This window comes from Anoplopoma fimbria, chromosome 22, assembly GCF_027596085.1.
Source record: "Anoplopoma fimbria isolate UVic2021 breed Golden Eagle Sablefish chromosome 22, Afim_UVic_2022, whole genome shotgun sequence".
NCBI classification, from domain to species: Eukaryota; Metazoa; Chordata; class Actinopteri; order Perciformes; family Anoplopomatidae; genus Anoplopoma; species Anoplopoma fimbria.
The window spans coordinates 4,201,742-4,227,803 of NC_072470.1; the positions used below are offsets into that span (position 1 = coordinate 4,201,742).

The 26,062-nt window shown below is 42.4% G+C and overlaps 1 protein-coding gene across 1 annotated transcript; it reads right to left on the minus strand.

The window, feature by feature from the left end:
- Positions 1 to 647: 647 nt before the first annotated feature.
- LOC129111755 (potassium voltage-gated channel subfamily H member 8-like) lies at positions 648 to 25,728 on the minus strand. Its single transcript, XM_054623838.1, has 15 exons — positions 25,653 to 25,728; positions 17,953 to 18,186; positions 17,723 to 17,854; positions 17,259 to 17,404; positions 16,221 to 16,479; positions 15,194 to 15,351; positions 13,898 to 14,105; positions 12,463 to 12,840; positions 12,045 to 12,244; positions 11,025 to 11,274; positions 7,989 to 8,203; positions 4,089 to 4,363; positions 1,603 to 1,712; positions 1,438 to 1,490; positions 648 to 1,319 (listed from the first exon to the last, which is right to left on the minus strand). Exons 1-15 carry the CDS (start codon positions 25,726 to 25,728, stop codon positions 648 to 650), a joined length of 3,366 nt encoding a protein of 1,121 aa, XP_054479813.1.
- Between the last annotated feature and the right edge of the window lie 334 nt (positions 25,729 to 26,062).

Below are 26,062 nucleotides of genomic sequence, written 5' to 3' on the forward strand. Positions count from 1 at the left end.
TCTTTTTGGTAAAACCTACCCTGTCACTGCCCTTCTCCATTGTGTCATCCACTCGTCCACCACACATCCTCTCTGCATCCATCTCTCAGTCAACCGTTTCCTCTCCCATCCACATCTGCACCACATCTCTCCAAACCCTTCCTTCTCTTCTCCATCCATCTCCTTGTTTCTCTTGTTTCATCTCAACGTCCTCCTCCAGGCCGGGTTGAGATCCATACAAGATCCAGCCCTATGTCAAAGGGGACTATGCGGGTCGGGTGTTTGAAGCGACCGAGGACTGTCCCTCCGTGCTGGAGAACTTCCACTGGAGGGAGGTGAACTCCTGCAAGGTGCTGGGAGGCTGGTGGGTCTTCTACGAGCACCCTAACTACAAGGGTTGCCATCGGAGAGACAAAGACGCAGCTGTATATTGTTTGTTTATATAATAAACTTTAAAGGAGTTTATTATCCCGTCAATCAAATCCAAATGAAACTGTAAAACAAACTATTTTATTATCAGATCTGCATACAGCTGTTGCTCAAGATCATCGTTTAGAATAATTTAAAATAGATGTATTTACATTTTTTTTAACTCGCATGCCAATCTTTGGACAAATGTTCGCCATGCAGTAAGTTGTGCGGCATGCTGGTAGGTCCCGTCTCTCTGCTCACACAGAGGGATGTCCTTCGTTGATGAAGCTGAGCTGGGCGGTGTGCTCCCCCCACTCCACCTCCTGCAGGTTCAGGAGGGGTTCTCGTGGGTGTGAGGCCATGCTGGAGGGCTGGGAGACGGGATAAGATATACGGGATATGAACTCAGGCTGGGACAGGAAGTGGAGATGGGATTGAGGCTGCTCGCTATCAGGTCCTGATAAGTCTACCAGAAGGGGAGTGATGGATGACGGGTCGCTTGATGAGGAAAGAGAGGGGATGGAGGAGGTGGAGGAGGGATGTGGCACAGCTGTGTGGTCATGGGGAGAGCTGCTGAGTGAGGTGGGAGCTGAGTGATGAGAGACTGGGGGATGATGGGAGATGATGTTTCGGGAGGATGGACACTGAAGCGGATCAAACTGTCCCTGTAGCGCCTTCGTCAAACTCTGCTGAGGAGAGGACGCTTCAGGCACCAGGACCGAATGATCGTCCGAACGGTCCACAGGTGGTGCATGCTGGGTAAAAACGGGTGGGGCCGGGGAGCAGCTGTGTGATGACACGCTGGGAGGTGGAGTCATGGCGCTGGGTATCAGCAGCATGGAGGGGTTGTGGAAGAGGGGCTTCAGAAGACTCGTCATTTCCTGCAGCTCCTGACTGACGGCGGTCACCTGACGGGAGAGGACGCACATCTGGAGGGACGGGAGTCAGGGGGAGGAGTCAGAGAGCTGGTGTGTTTGGGAAGGTTCTGAAGATACTATGAAGTCAAATAGTAATATCTCTTTAATATCTCATTATGACGAGCGTTACCTCATGTTTTAGCTTAGCGATGGTCTGCATGGTATCACCCTCATCATGGGCCCCTGTGGACAGATACAGAAATACATTTAATATACATGCAAAGAAAGGATGTAAGAATAAATTAGCTCTGCAGACCGTCCACTGTGACATATGTAGGTGTGTGTGTTTGTTAACCTGAAGCTGCTGAATCAGGGCTGGGGAGGAAACTCTTAGTCGCACTGGGAGAAAAATCAAACTTCTGGGCTAAACCACTTTGGTTTTCTGTCTCGATCCCGTCCACAAACCTGAGGACGAACATGAGGAGTGAGTCGATATATAGCTCAAAGTGGACAATAAGGTGAGAACGTAAGAAGTTCCAGTATGGGGAATGAGTTGATGACTTACAGTGGGTACGGAAAGTATTCAGACCCCTTTAAATTTTTCACTCTTTGTTTCATTGCAGCCATTTGCTAAAATCGAAAAAGTTCATTTTTTTTCGCATTAATGTACACTCAGCAACCCATCTTGACAGAAAAAAACAGAAATGTAGAACTTTTTGCAAATTTATTAAAAAAGAAAAACTGAAATATCACATGGTCATAAGTATTCAGACCCTTTGCTGTGACACTCATATTTAATTCACATGCTGTCCATTTCTTCTGATCCTCCTTGAGATGGTTCTACTCCTTCATTGGAGTCCAGCTGTGTTTAATTAAACTGATTGGACTTGATTAGGAAAGGCACACACCTGTCTATATAAGACCTTACAGCTCACAGTGCATGTCAGAACAAATGAGAATCATGAGGTCGAAGGAACTGCCCAAGGAGCTCAGAGACAGAATTGTGGCAAGGCACAGATCTGGCCAAGGTTACAAAAGAATTTCTGCAGCACTCAAGGTTCCTAAGAGCACAGTGGCCTCCATAATCCTTAAATGGAAGAAGTATGGGATGACCAGAACTCTTCCTAGACCTGGCCGTCCAGCCAAACTGAGCAATCGTGGGAGAAGAGCCTTGGTGAGAGAGGTAAAGAAGAACCCAAAGATCACTGTGGCTGAGCTCCAGAGATGCAGTAGGGAGATGGGAGAAAGTTCCACAAAGTCAACTATCACTGCAGCCCTCCACCAGTCGGGGCTTTATGGCAGAGTGGCCCGACGGAAGCCTCTCCTCAGTGCAAGACATATGAAAGCCCGCATAGAGTTTGCCAAAAAACACATGGAGGACTCCCAAACTATGAGAAATAAGATTCTCTGGTCTGATGAGACCAAGATTGAACTTTTGGCGTTAATTCTAAGCGGTATGTGTGGAGAAAACCAGGCACTGCTCATCACCTGCCCAATACAATCCCAACAGTGAAACATGGTGGTGGCAGCATCATGCTATGGGGGTGTTTTTCAGCTGCAGGGACAGGACGACTGGTTGCAATTGAAGGAAAGATGAATGCGGCCAAGTACAGAGATATCCTGGAAGAAAACCTCCTCCAGAGTGCTCAGGACCTCAGACTGGGCTGAAGGTTCACCTTCCAACAAGACAATGACCCAAAGCACACAGCTAAAATAACAAAGGAGTGGCTTCGGAACAAGTCTGTGACCATTCTTGACTGGCCCAGCCAGAGCCCTGACCTAAACCCAATTGAGCATCTCTGGAGAGACCTGAAAATGGCTGTCCACCAACGTTCACCATCCAACCTGACAGAACTGGAGAGGATCTGCAAGGAAGAATGGCAGAGGATCCCCAAATCCAGGTGTGAGAAACTTGTTGCATCATTCCCAAGAAGACTCATGGCTGTACTAGCTCAAAAGGGTGCTTCTACTCAATACTGAGCAAAGGGTCTGAATACTTATGACCATGTGATATTTCAGTTTTTTGTTTTTTTATAAATTTGCAAAAAGTTCTACATTTCTGGTTTTTTCTGTCAAGATGGGTTGCTGAGTGTACATTAATGCGAAAAAAAAGAAGAACTTTTTCGATTTTAGCAAATGGCTGCAATGAAACAAAGGGTGAAAAATTTAAAGGGGTCTGAATACTTTCCGTACCCACTGTATATTTCCCCTTGGCGTTTCCGTTGTTTAGGACACATATAAGATCCCAGATATCCCTTGTGGCCTTACATTATTCATAAACACAAACTGGACATGGTTTAATCTCCATAGCGACAAAAACATAACTCATTCATTCACTTAATCCAAGAACAGTGTGTCATAAGAAGCCTCTTCTTCTGTGGTATTCAACAATACAACAATGCAAAGCTAATAATCCTATAACTTAATCATACAAAAACCTTCCGTTCCTCTACTCCGGGACCCTGATTAAGATCATTTAAAAATGAATATTTGCATAATATTTCCTTTAAAAAGAGAGTTCATTAATGTTATTCTCTGATGTTTGCTTCCCATGGGTAGTTTTATCATAGCAATCAAGATTCCTTCACCACTGTAAAGCAGCTTTTATTCCTCAATATCTTTTTTTTTTTTTTTTTTTTTTTTTTAAATCAGTAAAAAAGATTTACGCTGGTGTTCAACCTCACACAGCTGCGCTTACGAGCGTCTGGGGACTCCATGCCTTGTTTGTGTTTATGAATTATGTCCACGTCACACAGAGTACAAGTCTAACTCCCACACTGGTACTGAATGAACAAGCAATCACTTAGCACCCTGTGGGTAAATCAGTGAACAGTTCCTCACCGGGGGCTGAGGTCCGGCTGCAGGCAGCTGAAGCTCACCACAGGGAGCTGCAAGGTGGAGGGCCGGGTGTGATTGCTCGCCGCTCTGAAGGCCCTCGGCGGCAGCAGCGGGGAGCGGAGAGGCGAGCGCAGCGGGGAGCGCAGGCCTCGGCCCAGTCTGCCCAGGGGAGGCATCTTGGGGAGAGGGGAGTGCTCACCCTCGGACCCTGATCCCTCCTCGACCTCCTTGATGGATGGAAGCTTCTTAATGATCCCGCCGTTGCTCTCGCACTCTGCCTGAGGAGTGGAAAGGAGAGCAGAATACAACAAAATGATCAATTCTTTGGCAATTTGTTGAGGTTTTTTTAAGCATATTGACAGTTTCCGTTATACTTTTGTAGCTTTTCCAGTGGGAACACACTACATACTTAAAACCTGCTCATTAGCGTGTAGTTTTAAAGAATGTCAGGAATGTGGCGGTTACTCTGTGACCAGATGGGGGAGCTGTTGAGTCACTGAAAGCATCACTCAGTGTTGAACAGCCCCCATTCACAATAGCTGCAATGCTGCTGGTATCCATTCAGCAAAGTAGCGCTCTAATTCAAAAACAAACAAGCACCGCCATTCACTCCCAAAGACACTCTGCTCCTCTGAAAGTGTTTCTATAATCTCAGTTGGAAGATTAACTTTTGTGGATCTTTATGACTCCTAATATCTAAACAGATGGTCCTTTCAAAGTAAAATCCCTGCAGTCAGATTGTTGTTGGTGGCTGGTGGAAGGTTATTGGCATAATATTTCCTGCTTCTTCTCTGTTATTTAAAGCTGATTTAAAAACTGGCGAATAAATCCCATTTTCCATATCCTCCTCCTCCTCCTCCTCCTCCTCCTCGTCCTCTCCACCCATCACCACCACCCTTTCCCTTCTCTCCCCTCTGTTTGTTGTCTCCCCAATCTCATCTTTGGCTCACGTGCCCGGCTGGTATTTTTAGATCGCAGAGGTTTAATTTTAGCAGTGGTTTGCCCAAAGGATGCCAAGCAGGGGAAGCGAGTGTTTTGAATTTTAGCGTGCGTGTGTGTGTGTGTGTGTGTGTGTGTGAGCTGCACGTGCCACCCTTGATTTGCAGCATGCCACGAAAAGGGCATGAGCCAATTATGAGTGTGTCTTTGCAGGCGTAAAGAAAGATAAATATGTGAGCGATGTTGAGATATGGTCACTGCACACTTAGATGTAAAATGGGCCAACATATAACGAACGCAGCATTCAGTATGTTACATGTCAGTGAGCATGCGGACAAATGTGCTGTGTTATGGTATGTTGCTGCATGTGTGGGAATCTCTGCAGTGAGTTGTGTGTGTGTGTGTGTGTGTGGCACGTGAATGCAAATGCCGCCGAGGTTCTTCCCTCTTCCTTCCCCCGGCAGCTTCCTTTCATCCTGATGTTTTTTGGTCTCGTCTCCATCTCGCTGTTGTTCTATATTTATCAAGTCAGGGATGACCCGCCCCCTCCCCTTCCCCCCCATCTCCGACAGCTCTATTTTTAGTCCCACGCTGACACTCAGTGGAGGATGCACGGGTGCTGTCGCTGTGCGTGCTGACAAGAAGGTGGAGTTTTATGTGCATATCAAGGCTAAATTTGTTTTCAACATAGTTTTACAATCAGTTGGGTTTGAGTTTAGTTAGGATGCTTCACACGGATTCACTTATCTTAAATGCACCACAACTTTTCAATATTTGATCAGTGTCTTCAGTTGATTTATTTTCTCTCCTGCACTTTATTTCATTTGTTCAATTCGGCTAACCGTCTCCGGCCTCCGGCTCCATATATAACAAACACACATGAGAGTGGTATCGAACCTCTGAACTTACTCCTGACAAAAGTAAATAAACGTATTTCCCCAAATGTCAACAATTACTGTCATGTGTACAGCTGACAACAGAAATGGAGCAGCTATGCACGGTACCATGACAACCAAATTCACTGCTCCCCCATCGTTTTCATAATTCATTCATAATAATTTTTGTAAGATAGTAGATGGGATTGTATTTTTATGAAACTAGCACTGTATTTTTTTTTAATTTTAACTATAACTCAAACTACCTTGGAGGACTGAATATTTAGGAGCGGAGGAGATGGGGAGGATAAATTCATGAATGCCAGAGGGCCAAAAACAGGATCAATATGTAATAGAAACAGCTTGAGAGGAGGGAAGAAGCATGATGGGGAAAAGGAGAGTAGAGAAGAGTAGCTTTAAGAGAGAGGAGAGAGGCTGAGAGGAGAAAGGAAAGTAATGTTACAGACATAATATCCCCACTGAACAGTCTTTGTTGATATTCCAAACATGCTCCCAAGGAGATGAGGCAGAGAAGATTCAGGAGCAGCAATAATATTGTTGTATTTCTGCATATTACTATCTGATATCTATGTTATTAAATTCTACCTCTGAGAATTAGATTTGTGTCCACCTGGCCACTTTTTATGTAGTATAATAACAGCTTTTTCCATTTTAGTTAGATGAAAATATACAGCAGAATATATGCGCCATATATTCATATTGGTGCCAATTAAACTTTTGCTTTACCTGCTTGAAAACTGGATGCAAACATAACAATTGTAAAGTAAAGCTTGACAGTCAAATAACAGCTGCAAATGTCCCTTTTTTCCCCCCTCCATTAATAAATAAACTGCATCCTTTTATTTACTTGCATCTGCTCCATTTTCTTCACTTGTTTTCATAGAGATAAGCTGTTTATTATCAAAAAAATGGTTGTAGACTATAAAGTGTATTTAAAGCCAATCATGGTGGACTTTTTTTTCATAATCAAGCAGGAATCCCCATGTTTAAAGACAGACTAGATAAATGAAATTTGCAATAAAATGTCCAAGTGCTTTAAGAATCGAATGTGTAGGATTTCCATAACACTCCAGGAAGTCAATTAAGTGTTATTTATATATCTTCCATGCTGCTATACTGTCTCATCCCCTGATATTTCTCTTGGACCTCTGCTCTAATTAGCAAGCTTACTCACAGCAAAAATATGACTTAGTTATTTCCAGTATACGCTGGTTATTCATGTGTGCTCTACAGCTGAGATCCATCTGTAAATCCCTGGCATCTGAATCGTCTATGTTTATCTCATGTCTCTATCTGTTGGCTGTTTCTCAAGCAGAAGCTGTGTCTTCTTCCTTCACTCGCAGTCCAGATGGCTAATCCCCCCTTCAAGTGCATCACTCCGCCGTTGCGTAAAATGGGTGGAGGAGGTCACAGCTGAGTCTAATCTAAAAAAACAGAGGGACTCTTCTTGTGGATCTTACCCTGAATTTTCTTAAAGGCTTGAGATGATTTTTTTATGTGGTAATATTAATTATTGTGATAATAATACATTTACAAGTAAAAAAAAAAACCCAGAAACAACCTAATTTATCTGGAATTAAATGCTGGTAAAAAAGCACCAGGATCTCTTCACCATTTTTGTTTTTTTCCTACTTTTTCTTTATTTTGTATGCCTGATACCTGATGATGGTAGAAGGGAGGGGTTGCATTTCAAGGCAGGGACCAAACAGACTCTGGGGTGGAAGTGAATCTTTGCCCCCAAGGAGGAGTTTAAGTATATCAGGGTCTTGGTTCACAGGTTGAGGTAAGATGTAGAATAAGGTTAGTTAGATTGTTCGGGCATCTGGTCAGGATGCTTCTGAGCATGTTCGACTGGGAAGAGATCCTACAGAACATGCTGGAGGGACTGCATATCACGCATGGAAACATCTGGAAAGAACTTTGTATCCTCCAGGAGGAGCCTGCTGCCACCCCGACCCAGACCCAGATAAGTGGCAAAACCTTTCTGACACTTTATTTGTGTTTATTTGTCCCTAACTTGCATTTAACCTTCACAAATTAGAATAAAAAGCGTGCACCATCCTCGTACCTCAGTGTTGTGTCCCTCCCGGAGGTTGTACGTCAGGTCGTGCTGGATCTCAGTGATGAACTTCTGGGCATAGTCGGGGTAGAGACAGAGCACCTCGCGGAGGCCTTTGAGGCTGATGTACTGCAGGTCGCAGTAGGTCAGGGCCTTCACACAGGCGTTGGTCTTTATCACTTCCTCCTGAGTCAGACAGTCGGAGCCAATCAGGTCGCCCCGACCTGGAAAGCAGAGATACATATGTAATGTCACGTCCTTAGCCTGGAAACTTACATGACCATAATGCATAGCAACAGATGCATTTAATTAAATATAATATTTTCTATGTTTGCACTCAAAATAAACCAAAAAGGAAAAACGAAGCATTGCCATCTTCTTTTTTAATGTTCGCTTAAATAACATTTACTCGAGTACGATTTCAAATGAAGGGCTTTCATTGTTGTATTGGTACTTATACTTTAGTTTAAGGATCTTTAATGCTACTTCCAACACTGGTTGCAGCCTACAGGAAGAACTACAATGCATGAGGGGTCCCAATATAAGGTGTAGTCCACATCAGAAGACCACAGAGAGTACTGAGCATACTGACACATTTAAAGAGCGCAATTCCCACAAAAATATGTCTATAAAATATTTCACTGTAGCAGGATAACACCCTTAACTCCATGAAGTTATCAAGAATAACACCTTCCAGAGCAGAGAGGTCGAATGTATGGTTCAATTATTTAATATTTGTGTTATACAGTCGCCGTGGGTTACAGATGGAATGTTGTGATTATACCAAGGTTTATATTATTCTATTATTCTATTATTCTGTTTTTCTGCTTCCTCTCTCTCCCTCACTGCTTTCTCCACAGCTGTAAATCCAAAGTGGCAATGCCAAGACAATTTGCGAGAGTGTGAGAAAGAGAAACAGGGAGCAGGAGGGAAAAAAAACAATGCACAAGAGAGAGAAACCCAGATTGTTGTTAGAGAAATGTGTGTGTGTATGTGCAAACACAGCAGGTCCAACATGCTAATGAGTTTCTCCTATAGGAAGCAGTAACTTCATTATTTACACCAGTTACGAATATAAAAGGAAGGTGTTGCCAATTTGCCCCCACTGCTTTATACGGACCTGAACTGATTCCAGAGCTGTTTGTGAGTCTGTTTGTGTTTTTCTATTCTGTTTCATCAATGCTAGGCCGAAAGGAAGGAGTGTCAGTGTGCGTGTTGTAGGACGAGGCTCTGGAGAGGCTCTTGTTCTGGAGGTTTGTTCTGGTTCTAGCTGCTCGACTGGCTCACCTATATGTAAGTGACATGCAGTGTTTTGGTAACTTTGCATTGCATTAATGCAGTTTTCTGGACCTGTTTATTAATTACCACCCATTCATAATATTTAATTTAATGTAACTTGAGTATTATTTCATTATTGCGTTGTGATTTTGGATAGTTTCAATTGCTCAGTACCATGTTATTAATATAAAAAAACAAAACGATATAACACAAAATTTTGATTTAAAGCTTCAATATTCGTTCTTGTAATAACGGATTAAATTATTACGTGAAATATAAAAGGTGTTAAGCCACAGATTATTATTCTATGTATGAAGAAAGCTCGGGTAAACTCACTATTCACTACCTAACTAGCAGACAGACAACGTTGTCTGTGGAGTATTTATCAGCTAAAGACATCGATATTTCCCGAAGGAGTTGGTTGAGACTGAAACACAGCTAAAAGTTTGGTAAATATTGAACTTATACTCATCAGGAAGCCAGAAATATGACTCCATGTCTCCTGGATGTGTAAAAAGCGTTATGACAACTTTCCAGGGGGATTCTTTGTCAATTTTGTGTTTAAAGTTTTTCCCCCAAGTGGCAAAAGAGAAAAACAAATCAATTAATGCTGTTAATGGGTTGGGCCTCTGGCTTCTACCCAACCTTTCCCATCAGTCCCTTGGTCACACTCCATCTTTAACTTGATGGGGTGTGACTTCTTTGCTCACAGGGGCAGTTTAATGTGGGGATAATTGCAGTTTTTATCGTTACTGTAGCACTATGCTGCTCTCCTTCATCATGTTCCTCCTCATAAAAACTGTACGGCCGACTATTTAATACTGGTTGTCTAATAGCCTCCTCATCTTCTGCTCATAATGCTGCAAACAGACTCCAGAATCGACCAAGCATTAATAAAAAGCACTTCATGGCCTTGCTCCAGCATGCTCTGTTAATTGTATGCCCATATAAACAAACTCAATTATAAAAATCTGTTGTGCAGCTTTTTATTTGGTGCCACTGAATCCCTCATACAATCCATCACCTCTCTGACATCTCATTCATCATTTTAGACATGTGACATGAAACTTTAATTTCATTTCATTTCCACTTAGAAAAACAGCAGGGATACTTGTATGAGGGCTGTGGTCAGACTCTTATTTTCTGAACCTTGCTGATCTCCATTACTTACTTTGGGAATGGGCATTGCAAAGGTTAGCTTTTACACCATCTTCCTCTTCTCGGTGCATTTGGAAGAAGACGGCGAAGTCTGAGTCACTTTACTGCCGGAATCTAGGAGGGCTTCTACGGTTTGGAGCCCAAGACAGAGAAGCCCTTCATGATTCAGGTAGCAAAACGACTCACTCAGACTGCAGGTCCAACAGGAGCCCATTGATGTACTTACCTACTTATTTAACCTGGTTCTGAGCAGGTTTCTCAAAAGAGTTAGTGTGGAGAATGGATGGATGGATGGAGCCAGGGTGCTGTCCGTGGTGCTGAACGTTAATGGTGCAGGCTATGTGATATGGGGCGTTTTTGGCATGTATTATTAGCATTGTGTATTAGTATGTATTAAGTTATCTAGTATGTGCATTTTGAATGTCAATACATCAGTAAATGTATCAGCATAAACTAAAATATATATGTTGGTAATATTACTTTTGATTGCTGGTATTAAATAGTTATATTGGTTGTACTAAAGCAGCTAATTCCCCCAAATCCTCGATTGAAATGAGGATAACGATAAAATTTTAACAGACACTTTAACAGAAATCGTCACTTATTTACCGAGAATGGCCAGCACCGTGTTGTCCTTCAGTACTTCCATGGAGCCCGAGCATACGAAGTAGATAGCCTGCAGGGCGTCACCCTGGCGTATGAGGAACTCCCCCGGAGCGCAAAAGGAGGTCTTGATGATGAGGGAGAGGGAGCGCAGACACCCCCTGCTGGCCGATTCGAATAGCGGCAACTGCAGCAGCTCGTTATTCAGATGCATGGCGATGTCGGCCCTCAGCTCATCTGGGAAGTCCTTCAGCAGCTGTTGGAGGGAAAGAGAAGGACACATTTTACCCTCTGCAGTGAAACAAAGATTAACAAAGCAACATTTGATTTCTATGAGTGCAAGCTTCGGATTAATCCCCCTCTTAGTCTTTCCTTTGTGTGTCATCTTTTGAATGTGACTGTGTGGGAAGGTGGAGGAAACAGGCAAAATAAAACCTTTCACTTTCCCACATAGTCACAACTAACTTATACATGCATGACAGTTTCTGGGTGAAGTTTAATTTCATTTTCTACATTTACTCAAATGTCAATAATTACAGCAAAAGCAACACTATAATATACTATTCTAAAGAGAGCATTCCTGCTGTATGTGCAACAGAGAAGCAAAGTAAAACTCCGTGCATGGAAAAGTTGTGTGTTGTTACCTTAAAACGTCTGTCTCCCATCATGTTATCTCTTTAAAAAGGATTAACTGGATTTAAAGCCATGGTAAAACACATCAATAGTGAGTTTTGTGTCTATGAGGTCATTAATCCATGAAATTAAGATAGCTGCCCCCCCTCAGTGAGTTTGAGCCGTTTCTTTAGTCTGCTCGGAAGACACGTCGCCTGATTTGCCCTTTCAATTTTAGAAGCCAAGCCATTTGATCCCATTGTCACTGACAAGGTCAATTAAAGCCACGAAGGTCATATAACCATCTCAGAAAGTTAAAGGAACAGTCGGTCAATTTCAGGAATATGTTTGCCTTCTGGAGTAACATCTCATATGTTCACATTCTCTTGGGAAAAAAATATAATACCCTCCTACCTCGCTGACGTCGATACCGTTGTTGACCGACCAGGTCGTCTGGAAACACTCCATCATGCGTTGCTCAAGGGTCTTGGGCAGCCGGTGCACCCGGATGAAGTCCTTCAGGTCCTTGGTGCGGGTCTGGTAGAGGGAGCGGCGCGAGTACATCCTCTGGATAATGGCGGTCACATTTCCAAACACCACAGCGTGCATTAATGCTGCAGACAAAGAGAGAGAAAAGCACCAAAAGAGTCACCTTCATAAAGAGACTTCTGACATTGTTCAGTTATGGGGTAACTATCTTTACAGAATGGGCAGTTTAAGGCTATCCTTCTTTTTGGCCACATCAGACTGAATACAAATCCTAATATTGACATAATGTTTTTTTTTAGCTTCCACTGACAACAAACTACGACTGCTTTGGTGTTCATCCCACCTCCAATCAGCATAGTGCATATGGAGAAGATCTTCTCAGAGTCTGTGTTGGCTGAAACGTTGCCGAAGCCCACGCTGGTCAGACTGCTCAGAGCGAAGTACAGCGATGTCACATAGGAACTCCGGACAGATGGACCGCCGCTCAGCGTCGTCCCCGAGCCGTTGGGCATCCTCGCTCTGGTTCTGCTGCCGTTCCATTGGCCTGAGCCCAGCAGACCTGCCCCGGTCAGCGGCTCCGACCCCGAGCCGTTCCACTGGCTGTAATTGGTCAACGCTGCTGTCATGGTGCCTTGAGGCGAATCAGAGACTCCCAACAGGGAGGTCAGCGGGGCCAGGAAGTACGGCGTTCCCAGGCGTTTGGCCAGTTCATGCAGCCAGCCTGGTGGGAAGAGGGGCAGTCCAAAAGAGTTTGTCAGTTTAATGAGACCCCTTGTTAGATTAACGTCACCAGAAGGCTTCATTAGCAATGGTAACAAGGCGGGAAGGGCCGAGTAATTAATTCCGTTCTGGTATGTTTGTGAGGAGACCAGGCCAGAAAATGTCAGCTTTTATTTGCATTTACACATGATGAAAACAGTTTCTAGATTTCTCTGCTTGTCTGTGTTTTTGCAACTATTTTCTTTTTATTGTTTTTACATATTCTTTGTCGTTAAACCTGACTCGGCACCCATTACGATGGACATCACTAGTGTGTATTGGCTGTTTTAAAACTTGACTTCGTACAAGTGATTGATTAAGTAGACTATGTGTAATCAATACACATCAAGTTCTGACATTTAATTAGCCAGATGAAAGAGTAGAGCATGATAAAACCAGCATGGCAGCCAAACAGAACAGGAAGTAGACACAGGATAATTAATGTATATACAGGATAACATTTTCATTTCTAGGAGTAACTATTCTAATGTAAATGCAGAATAACATGTAATGTGTGATGTGTGATGGTTAATTCATTTGTGAGAAGCTTTTTAAAGCCTCTCATTCGCCCGTGATCACTAACTCATTAACACGCTGCCCTGCTCATCGTAAGCAATTAAAGATTCAGTGTTTCGCTCAATTACCCAACAATTAATGGACGACCCGCTCTTCCACCTGAGCCGTAGCCGTCCCATGAGTACAGGTGTGCACATGTACATCAGTGGAGGCATTTTCCTGTACTATCCCCCCCCTAGTCTCCTCCTGACTCATTTCACGTTGCACCTCACAGTACTGTTGTTGTTTGGCACCGCTGAGCACAGTAGGAGAGCAGACAGATCACCATAATTAGAAGTGTTTTCTCAGTTAAAGGACACACACACACACCGCACGCTGTGTCTACAGGCATGTCTTCATACTCTGGATCGGTTAAAATGATACAGCTGAATCCATTAAAAAATCTTCCATGAAGTTGCAACAGAACGAAACCGCACGACACACACACAGACACAGACACGCACCTACATCCCAGGAGGCGAGGCTATTACTTTCGATCTCACTGCGTCCGATGAAGTACCAGACGCAGGCCATCCAATGGCCGAGTAGAGCGAACGTGGACATGAGCAGGGTGAGGACCACGGCGCTGTACTGGGAGTAACGATCCAGCTTCTGTAGGAGGCGCAAGAGGCGGAGGAGGCGCACCGTCTTCAGCAGGTGAACCCCGAAGTTCTGCAGGAGAGAGGAGTCGTGGGTTTAAAGGTATGAATGTTGTGTATAATCTTTAAAGTTCTTCTCCCATCTGGAGCCAATTATAAATCACCCATGCACACCGAGAATTTTAATCAGACATCTCGACAGTGAGCCGTGTCACTCGGGGACCATGATCTTGAAGTTGCTCCACAGATTGTCTGAACTTTATAGCTCGATGGGATTAAAACGACTTCAGAACAAGATGAACTTTCATTTGCAATTTTTGCCAGAAGCCAGTCAGAGGAAATCAGTGCTGGTTGGAAAAATCACTGCGTTACTCCTGAGGTGAAACTTGTCTCATCAATCATCATGCCTTTATTGATGTCCTCCTACACCTCTTTATTTACTCCACTTGCAATCCCCTGCTTGTTTCAGTGCCCAATAAGTGTTCTGTTAATTGAAACAGCTCTGGTTTCAACACGATGAATTACTCCTCTCCTCAGATTTAATTCTCCAGATATCTGGTTATGGATCACATGACCTGTCATTAACACTTTCATGTTCTCATTACAATCTAATAATCTTGTGTTCCTTCAGGTTCAGTAATCCAGTAACTACCATACCGTATCCGTTAAACAGCCCTGCACTCTACATCATCCGGCTAATCGACTTGCTTCCCTCTGTAATTTGTCTTCAGCGTGCTCGTTAATCAGCGTAATTACCGGTTACCTAATAATGAGTTTCTTGTTGGAGCTAAGACTCTCAGTCTTCTTCCCTTGAAGCCACCACCGCAAACAGTGAGAGCAGGATTTCAAGAAATTATGGAACAAAAAGTTAAAGGTTAAAAAAACCAATGTTTGGTCAATGTAGATCTTAGTTTCTTGTCTTTGCAGCATAACATTTGCAGTGTTGAGGGAGAGTCAATACCTATACATCACACACACACACACACACACACACACACACACACACACACACACACAAATCACAGCTAAACACAAACACGTAGGATTTATTTGCACTGGCCCAATACTCATTAAGACACAAATGTGCACACATCATAAAACAAACCAACACTGAATATCTGTTTGTGTGTGTGTGTGTGTGTGTGAGTGTGAGAGACCCACCACACTGATGTTGAAGGCGTAGAGCAGGTCAAAGGGCAAGGCGGCGATCAGATCCACAAACAGCCAGGACGTGACGTAGTGAATGCAGATGCAGCGGGCGTCGTACACCACCTGACCAGATGTGCTCACGAAGGTGGTGCGGAAGTTCAGCACGATATCTGTCACACAAAGATCCCTAATTATCACGTTATATTGGTCCCTCTAATCCAAAAAAGAACACATTTTGTTTCCATCAGACAAGGGCAGGCTAGCTGTTCCCCCTGTATCCAGTATTTGTGCTAAGCTAAGCTAACAGGCTGCCAGATTTCATGAGAGCTATAAATCTTCCTATCTAACTCTCCCCAATTGTCTTTCACAAATATCAAGCTATTCCTTTAAAGTTACGCATCCTGTTCACCAAATATCCTCCCAGCCCACTGTTGAATATTTGATACTGCGTCTCCAAACATCAGCAAGGATATTTGAGGAATAAAATAAATGATTTGCAATACTAGCTGATGTTTTTGCAGTCCTATCTGTCAAATAGGCCTATGTCAGGCTAACCTAGAGATATACATAAGTCACTGATCCAGGTTTCTTTAACAGGCCTTCCTCGGGGGGGATTAGTGGACTTGGTTGTCAGAGCAGAAATGGCCGGTTTAAATAAAATAGAGAAAAAGTGGAGATTGTTAAGGAGGTTAAATTAGCATACGGCTCCTGTGCGTCTGGAGTTGGAGGCAATGGAGACTGTAGTGCAGCTAACTGGGCCAATTAAGAGAGAAGAAGTGGTGGTGTAAGAGCTGCTTGAATGGATTATGTAAACTAGAAAGGAGTTTCCCCTTGAACTAATAAAGAGATTATATAAATGGATAGGAGCCAGGAGGCTTGACATAAAGCACAAGTCTGCTGTGGTCTTTCTTTTTGTTGATAAATTCCATGAAACTTAATTTAACTAACAAAGTATTGCATGTGTAGCTGAAGCCTGGTGTAGTTTATTCCTCTGATAACATGTCAAAAATTGTTTCAGAGCACATGAAAGCAGCCTCACCGATGATGAAAAGTATCTCCACCAAGATATCGCTGACACTTGGAGGGGTACGTGCCGCTGAGGCGCCATCCTCTCTCACCTCCACCGCGGTGAAGCAGACGTTATAGGGAACGGTGACGGCGACGTAGAAGGTGGCCAACAGGATCAGCCAATCCCAGCCAGCTTTGAACGCACCGTAGTGAAGGAGGATTAAACGGGACTTCTGGACGTCTGCCACCTTGTACTCTGGGACCGGGTTGGCATTGGCTCCAAGAACACTCTGGATGTGTTGTGTGGAAAAACACACACACACACACACACACAAATTATTGATAAAAGCATATCTGCCATATTGGAGTACATCTTTTTTATGAATTGATCAATAATGGATTGTGCCTATAGCTTGAGAGCATCTCCACCAGCCAGTATGAATATTTTATTATCATCAGCAGCACTGCAACTGTTGGAAGAGTAAGTTTATTCAAGAATTCAGTTGAGATTTTTAATTAATCCGTCATACTTGGAAAGGATTTGCCTTCAAAGTGTAAATCTGTCTAAAGTTATGCATGTTCAGAGTAGTGACAAAATCCAATATATGTCTCTGGTGTGTCAAATGAGCATCAAGTTAAGATCAGCTGATGCAAGAGGATGAAACCTGTTAACCATGATACCATGATACCTGATCACAATGAATTCACATGACTTATAAGAGCTTTTATGCTAATTTCTTCCCTCCAAGGTCCTGGGTCATTAAGATCACACTGCTAGCACACATTCAGTCTCATCCCAGTTAATTGAATTTGCAAGATTCAGTCTTATTGGCTTGGAAATAAATGCAAATCAAGTTGTGTTACAGATGTAAGCCTTGACAGACATATTACCCCTTTCAGCAATGCAAATCTGTAAAACTGATTTGCTGATGTCGTATAATCTTTATTTTCCACAGGTTAATTATGATCAAAAGATTCATCCTCCAAAAACAGTAATACGCCTTAAAAAATCCAGGGTGTAAAATCCTAACTAGGACAGAAGGTGTATGTATATGTATATCTGTCTCACATTGTTGATCTTCAGCTTGCTCTTGGTCTTGTCCTGTTTCTGTAGGTGTCCAGAGAGTTGGTAGAGGACGGCACGACTGCGGCGGCGCTCCATGTTTAAGCCTGGAGGGCGGCTGATCTGGTGGATCTCCAGGCCGGTTTCCTCATCTAAAAAACAAGGACACAAAATTAAAGAGACATTGTGGCAGAAACTGCCATTGTACAAATCTGTGGCTGCCAAACTTGAATCCAGAAATTGTAACGTATAAATGATTTACTTTTAATTTAGAAAACAGAACTGAAGTACTGTTTTGAAGAAAAAGTAGAATTAACTTGGCGACTGCCCCCAAACTGCTCCAGAATTTCACCCGTCGTGTGTGCTGATATATTCGTGCCCCGGCTGCAAAAGCCTCTATTGGACCATTTCATGTGAATTATAGTGGAATTGGAAATATGCCTCACTTTCCTCTCCATGTTCTCTCTCACCAGTGTCAGATTCATTGCCACGGTCCAGGTCCTTATTTTCTGTGATGTCCTTATGTGACACCAGGAACAGAACCACCTCGCTCTTCTCGTTCTTTATGGGCACAATGTCCAGCAAACACCAGAACTTGGAGCCTGCTCAGAGAAAGAAGATCAGGTTTGATTAAAAGATACATTTGAGTGACACTGCCAGTATTAAGGATGATTAAACTCTCCCAGGCCTCCAGTCCTACCACTCTTCTTGTACAGAATGATTTCTGTCTTAAACTCCCGAAGTTCGTCCAGAGCTTTCTGCATCTGCGAGGTGAGGCGGTCGCTGGTCTCGCATCCGTACAGGAAGTGACACATGCAGCTCTTCTGCATCAGCTCGCCACGGGCGAATCCAGTCAGTTCACAGAAGCCATCTGAGCAGTAGACTATCGGATAGAGGGACTGGACCTGAGCGTTCCCCAGGACAAAGTTGCTGTCTGGTTGGAGGAAACAAGGGAAGGTATTAGGGAAAACAGGGAGGGAAGGAAAGAGGAGAAACAAATAGGGATAAAGCATGATTAAGAATTAAAATGGTGAGCAGTTTGAGGACCACAAGCATCCATCACTTGTTTAAAGAACTTGAGATGTTTGATGATGTTTCAGAGAGTCTCCAGGAACATGTGCACATAAGTGTTTAAAATCTTCATTATCAAATCAGGCATACAATAACATGTCATAATAGCAGCTTTTATAGTGGTAGGCTTTAATGTCACCATAAAGCAGTTCATATCAACTTAAACATCCTCCTGGGACCAAATGTTGCTTTACAAAGGCTGACTTTGGACCTGTAACTTTTTCAAACCATATTTTTGTCTCACTTTTAGAGTTTCAGGTTTATTTACTCACTAAATGAATTAATCAATTAATTAATTAATTAATCAATTGGGGCGCTAGACGAAAAGTTTCTATAATTAATTCTGGTGGTGGGAAATATTTCAAAATGTATATTGATCGAAATAATTCAGTCTGGAACAAGGACATACTTTGCAAAGAGCCCCAGTGCTTTACTAAAACATGCTGACACACTTATCAAAGTCTAATACACGTGTTTGCTACTTAATTCAAACTACTTCCGGTATTGCTTCTTCCATAGAACCGCTTCACTGTCCATCTCAAAAGTCGACACATCATCACACTGTTTTAAATCACATTACTCCGCCAATATACACCATTAATAACACCACAGGTCCATCATATAGTTCCTGAGCGAAATTGATAAATAGAATATAAGCCTCTATATAGTGTGTATATACAGGAGTCCTATATATAATTACCATTAATTAAACTATGCAAAGTATGTTGAAAAACCTCCAACAATTATTCTACAAAACAAATATTTGCATTTAATGTGCTAACAGTATTAATCTTATTAATTAAATCATGAAACAGGTTATACATCAATATACATATTATTTTGTGATATCATCTTTTGTTTGGCTATTATGGGAAATACAATAAGCAGTTTATTTGCTAAGTTGATATGCATATATACCATAACTGTATTATGAATGCAGAGATAGCATCCACATTTTATGTGAATACGGAGCTGCGGTGCTGCCAGTTGACTTTTGTTACAACTACAACTCTCTTGAGACTGAATCAAACGCTCCCTCAAAGCCTCGTGGGAGGTGAAGTTATAATTACAATCATTAAGATAGTAGGAGTATCATGCTGCAGTTGTGAGCTGTAACCTTCAGGTGGGAAACAGTTTTGTTTCACTTCACATTCACGCTACTTTTTTTATTCAACCGAGGGGGTCATCACCCACAATTTCACTTAGATGTCATCCTTTTTCAAAGAAAACATCATTCAAATTTCATGCACGGCTCTTTATCTTTCCACGGCGTTCATTCTCACTTCATGTTCGTTAAGAGTTAGAGCTGACAGTCTCCGAAGTATAATTCTTCTCACTTTGAAGAACTCACCTGTTTTTCAATGGAATTCACTTCATCTCCCCCTATTGTTCCCATCTAATCATCTTTTCTTTTTCTTTGTTCGTCCCATTCGTCTTCTCCGCCTTTCTGCCTCTAAACCATCTAAAATATTCCAATCTTCTGCGATTATGGGCTACACAAATAATCTCAACTTTATTTTTCTGTAGAGCTCAACATTTAGATTTTGAAAGTAATTTCTGCATGTTGGAATCTTGCCTCAACTATAAGATGATGTTTAATGGCGGAGACGTTGGTCTGTGCAGCAGAAGTTAAAGCATACATGTAAGCGTTTTGTCTTTCAGTAGATTGCATCAATGTGAGCTCTGACAAATGGTTTGACAGCCTGATTTATGGGTCTTCAATCTTGAATAATTCATTATGAAACTGAATGAGGTATGATATGTGACTAACACAGCCAAGGTATTCATTCCACTGAGATCATTAAAGTCCATGCATAAATGAATCTGGAAGACTGGAGCGCTCGCTTTGAAGAATTTGAGCAATATAGGACGAGAGAGCCAGCGAGTGATTCAATGAGAGGGATCGACTGAGTGAGAGAGGAATTTACTGCGACACAGAGAAAGCGATTGCATGAAGATGAACCGGGGACAATGAAATTTAATAATCAATGCATTAATAAAAGATGTCCAGTGTAAATGCTCTTGCCAAACATCATTGAAACACCATTCAGACAATAAGTACAAACTGCCGTGCAGTGCAGGAGGCTCATGGGAAGTCACGCATTTCACCACATGTTATGAATCACAATAATACAACAAATAAAATGATATCATGCCACATAAAGTGATACATTGCACAAGAAAGTTGAGGGTAGGGGACTTCAGATTTATACACATTCACACATGCATATTGCAATTTTGCCTCTTTGGCAGATGTTATCTCATTGGTCAAGGTAAACATCAGTGGGCGGGGCTTAAAGCTAGCTTGCAAATTGCAGTGATATTTAAAAAAAAAACCATTTATGGGAAATACTTGGTATGAATAAGACTAGAATATTGATGCTACTCTCATGTTTGAAAGTTACATGAAACTACAGCAAGGAGACAGCTATCTTAGCTTAGCACAAAGACAGCCAGCCTGGTTGTGTTCAAATGTAATCAGACAAAGTAAAAATGACAATTTGGGGTTTTATGACACAAGGAAGAAAGAGCTTTAGAAGCCATGTTAACTGAGTCTACCTGTTTTGTTCTAAGCTAAAAAAAAAAAAAAAAAAAAAGCCATCTTGCAGCTGTAGCTTCATTTTGAACAGCAAATATCAAAAATTGTATCAAGCTTTTCACCTAACTCTTTGCAAAAAAAATGAACAAATGTTTTGTTTGTTCTTTTTGCAGGATGAAAAGGTTTTTTTAAAGGATTATTTTGTGGCTCTATCGAAGCGTCATATACCCACAGTGAAGGTCAATATATCAGAATGACATTTTGTGCAGCTGTTTTTTTTTTCTGCTGCTCGACTTGCAGCCATGAGAACAACGCAGCACTGTAGCATTTCAGATGCAACAAGTGAGAGGCCGCGCTACTCATAGACAGCCAGATGGATTTGTAGTGACAACAGCGGCGTCAGCTGTGAGGCAGCAGGAGAGGAAAGCTGTCCGCGAATCTCGACATAAGAATGATGCAGCCGGAGATTTTGAAGAGTGTGACAGAATATAATAGGATTGCATTAATCACTTCTCCCCGGAAAAAAATGTGAAAAGTTGAGATGATTAACTGGTAGAATGGAGGAATATATCAATATTCAAGAGCACTGAGCAGATTTATTTTGCATTGATCAGAGGCAGTGCTTTCATTTAGGGCAAGCTTTTACTGGCTCTCTAACACTGAAGCTTTTTGGAAGAAAGTTTTTTTTTTTAAACTAGCCCATATTTCATTGTTTAATGTTAGAATATGCTGCCAAAAGCTCTTCTGTGAATTCTTTCTTCAGGTGTTTTCTCCCGCTCAGCCACCAGACTGTGTTGGATGACTCCTGTTTTATGGACCTGGCTCTGTGCACTTGGGCATTGTGATGTGAAAACAGGATATGACCAGCTTGTTTTTTACTTCATTGTTCAACCTGACATTGTGTTCTGTGTTCACTGATTTCTCTGTAGGAGTGGGCTTCTCTTGTTTTCTTTTACCCTGACCTGTTAGCAGCCTCTGACTCATCTGTTTGTCATTTCCAGTCGACTCAGAAACTGCAGATTGAAATAATATTCTGATTTATTAAGTTGATTTAGGACAACCTGTGTAGTCTATCTCAGCCGTGCAGCCGTCACTCCTTGTTGCCGTTTTAATGGAGATGTTTCTATTGATGTTATTCATGCTTGTGGATATTTTTTACAAAGCTGAGAATGTTCATATGGAGGCAGCACAGGATTGCATCATGCATTTTGAATATTATGGAAATATGAGGGATGCAGCGCCCCATCCTTGCACCTGGATTTTGCAATGCTCTCTGCTTCTCCACTTTAAGCAAGGTTACACTGTTCAGCATATAAAATGGTCGGCCCCACAAGCATTTTCCCCCAAAGACGTGAGCCTGTTTCACAGAAGCAGTTCCTCTGTTCCATCATTCTCCTTCTGCTCCGGCTCTAAGCCGTGTTCTTATTATCCTTTGTTGTACTCATTTTATGCACATTCCCCAGGCGGTATGCAGGCCTGTCACATCCACACCGCGATCCAGGTGTAATAACGTGCAAGCTGAAACTACATAACAACTCAGACTCAGCCCCTGAGCAGCTTAGGGAACCCCGATAAACCCCGGTTGCTGATGACACTGGCAGTGACAGCCCGCCACAATACATCCACCACCGTGCACAATGGGAGCCACGCACACAAACACGTGCAACACATGTTTGTTTAAGGCACTTTTTAAGGACACTGCAATGTGACATTTCAGAGGAAGAGTCCGTTCCAAAGACAATAAACCTGGCAAACAATAATGAGATGAACACCGACGGTGAGGTGATTTCATGCGTGCAGGATTATTTGTTAAACTAGTTCTCTGATGTTTTTCTCTAAAAAAACACAGCTTCTCTCTGCATCATCTTCACTTTACAGCCCACAGCTTTGTGCCAGAATGCAACTGACAAAACACAAAAATCTGTCACAATGAATCATACTGTATGACCTACACATAAAATATATATATATATATATATATATATATATATATATATATATATAATGGTATTCCACAGTATTGTTTGGCATTTTACAGGCTAAGCTATCAATTGTTAAAAAGGCTATAAATTATTCTAAGGATGAATAAACCTGAGTTGCAGCCATGGCTTGGCTTCATCCTCTGCATCATGTCTGTACAACATTTCAGTCTGGACAATATTGACCAACTAACATTGCCATCCCTAAGTGATTAATCAAAACCTGTGCCCTTTTTGTCTTATAAATATGCATGCAGTGTATTGAAATGGGGGTCAAAATCTGCCTCTAGCTGAAGCTTTCTTTCTGCTACACAGAAAAAGAATCTAGAGAGATTTCCCTGGAGTCCCTGTGGTTATCATGGAGCATTAAAGTTGTATGGCAGAGATGGAAGATCCCAGCCTCAGACCTGAAAACACTATACTGCTCAGCTGGTTTTTGGCACTTGAGAACTCCTTATCAGTCACAACGGGCATGTTGGGTATGTTTGCAGAATGACAAACCGAAAACAAAACAAAGGTTTGGTCACAGTGAGTCTCCAAGCGATGCTTCAGACTTGGCATCTCTCACCCTGCACTGTTTTCCTTCCTATTTCTCATTAGTGTGATGAATTAATACGGCATCACATATCGTTCCCAGTCAATTTCGCTCGCTGTGTTTTTGTCTTTTTTATCTAAACTAAAACAAAGGATTTATTAAACCACTCTACCTCTCTACGTGCACACACTTTTTTGACAGCGCCCCATAGACAGCTCTGCACAGTTCTAGAGTTATTTGGGTGGAGAAGCTCCTCATTAATATCCCCCCACTGTGTTTCATTTTTTACCGCAAGAGGTTTGGAGCAAGAATATGACCATGAATGAAGAACTCAACATGAGCATCTTTCCAGACTTCACTCTCTTACACCAAGCATGAGGCAATGCTGGTGATCACATATCATCTCTCCTAGTTAGGAGTAAGACACAAAGACTTTATAATCGTTAAGCCTCTGTTTATTGTTGTTGTGTGTCTCTCTGTCATCAATCCTGATTTTTGGTCATATTGTAACTGTTTGTAATCATTTTATGTCTTTTATGCATCTTTTTAGTCATGAATTATTTCTTTGTGGTTGTTTTTTTTATCCATTTCTAGTTGATTGGTCTCTTTGTGTCCCTTTGTAGTCGTTTTATGGTAGTTTGTGGTCATTTTGACTCTCTTCCTGAATGTTTGAGTCTCTTTGAGTGACATTTTGTAGGTGAAGGTCAAGTGGGCCCTGCAATTTAGGGCCCTGGGCATGTACCAATTATGCCCATTCATTAATGCATCCATGCATTCACTGCACAGATGGTTCGGACAAACAAGCATAGATGTCATCAAGATCCTTCTGTAACTGTAAACTGCTGTGAGGACCTTTAGTAGCGGCAGACTGCTGGAACACTGTTGCACGCTCAGATTAGATTATAACTCATCACTGTTGACACCAAATGAAAAATTATAATTGAATTAATGCTATCTCATGAAAAGTTGCCTTCAGGGGATATCGGGACACGTCAAATACCTACAGATGCCAATAGATCTCATCATATGACTGATTTTTCTAAACATGTAGCACCTTACAGCAGGAAACCTCTGTAATGTACACAAAAATATTAGAATATTGGAATTCACGTCTCTGTTTCAGACAATAAACAGATCCCGCTCTGATTCCTTTTATTTCAGCTTCATCCACACGCTCTGGCTGTTGCTCAGTGCTGTTAGTTTGCGCCTTTGGGACCGTGTTATGCAACAGTGTTAAGCTATAAAAGCTGCAGTTTGCATATTGATTGACAGTGATTTCTGTGTAGGTTTTACAAGCCATGTAGGATTTTGTAATGAATGGTGTGTGAAAATCCGTGAGTAATAGGTTGGATATAATTGTTTTCTACTGTCACAGACAATTATGCAGGGTTATGTTATTGTGATGATTTTAGATCAGAACATCAGAGAGTTTTTAAAAGGAGTTCAGATCTGCTGTCTTTGGTAGCTGATGTAACTATTTGAAATCTCTCATAGAGCCAGATTTAAATAGAAAATCATTTCCAATACCAGTCCCTTGGGCATTGATAGTTTAAGACCGTAATCATTCAAATTACATGTTTAAGTTTAAAGCACTTGAGGCAGGTTCAAATGTTTTGGTAAAGGGTCAATTGGGTCAATTGGGTGTAAAAGAAAAGACAAAGTATCATCTGAAAGGACCAGTACTCTATATGGTTAATTCATCTTTGAACTGGGTACACTGGTATGGCGTTTCATGAATTATTAGTATGTCAAACATCAGTCTGTGCTGCTTTCATTCATCATGATTCATTCAGTGCCAGCATGATTATGTCTTCAAGTGGCCTCAATCTCTCTTGAAGCACTTTGCAGGTCTTTTGAGGACTTTGTATTTTAAGAGTGAGTCGACAATTCAGATTAAATAGTCTGAAATATCCATTGCGCACCATGGAATTAAGGGATTAGAGATAACACAGATGTACAGGGGCGCCGCTAGGGATTTTGGGCCCCATGAAAAGAATCTTTACAGGGCCCCCAACACAGCGGCAAAATTTTTGATGCTATTTTACATACAATTATGCATTTTAATGGTATTTTTGACTATCATTACCATATTTGTGAAAGAAGAACAGCATGTACAGGAAGAACTGAGCACTCTGAATACTAACTCACTAACTCTGAATTTTTTCTGTATTATAATTTCATCATCATTAGGGGCCTCTCTGGGCCCCCTCCATCATGGGCCCCTAGAATCCGTCTCCTTTACCCCCCCTTTTCGGCGCCCCTGCAGATGTACTCACGGGTCCCGTCGAAACGGGTGGCGATGGTATCCAAGAAGGTGTTCTGTGGGGCGATCAGACCCCTCATCACCGGCATCCGGGACCGGGTCGAGCCTCGTCTCTCTCGCCTCTCGGAGCCTTGGCTCTCGGCTGCAGGGGTCACAAAGCCCGGCAGGAACCTGGACGAGGTCCCCGGCGCTCCTCCCAACCCTTGGAGGAGAGCGCCGAGCCGAGTCACCCGGGACTCCACGGTGATGGGACGGACCACCGAGCAGGTGATCCCGGCGAAGAGGAGGAGAGAGCAGCCGCTGGAGGCTGAAGGGGGAGAGGATGGAGAGGATGGAGAGGATGGAGGGACCACGGCGAGGATGGTCACATTTACGCACGGGTGTACTGCGGAGCAATTCCCCTCTCCTCCTCCTCCTCCTCCT

Coding starts and splice junctions, on each gene's coding strand:
- LOC129111755 (XM_054623838.1), bottom strand. CDS start 25,728: ATGCCGGTGATGAGGGGTCTGATCGCCCCACAGAACACCTTCTTGGAT. Junction 17,405..17,722: donor TGGCAATGAATCTGACACTG/GTGAGAGAGAAC, acceptor CTTGTTTTTTAG/ATGAGGAAACCGGCCTGGAG. Junction 15,352..16,220: donor GGAGATACTTTTCATCATCG/GTGAGGCTGCTT, acceptor TTTGTGTGACAG/ATATCGTGCTGAACTTCCGC.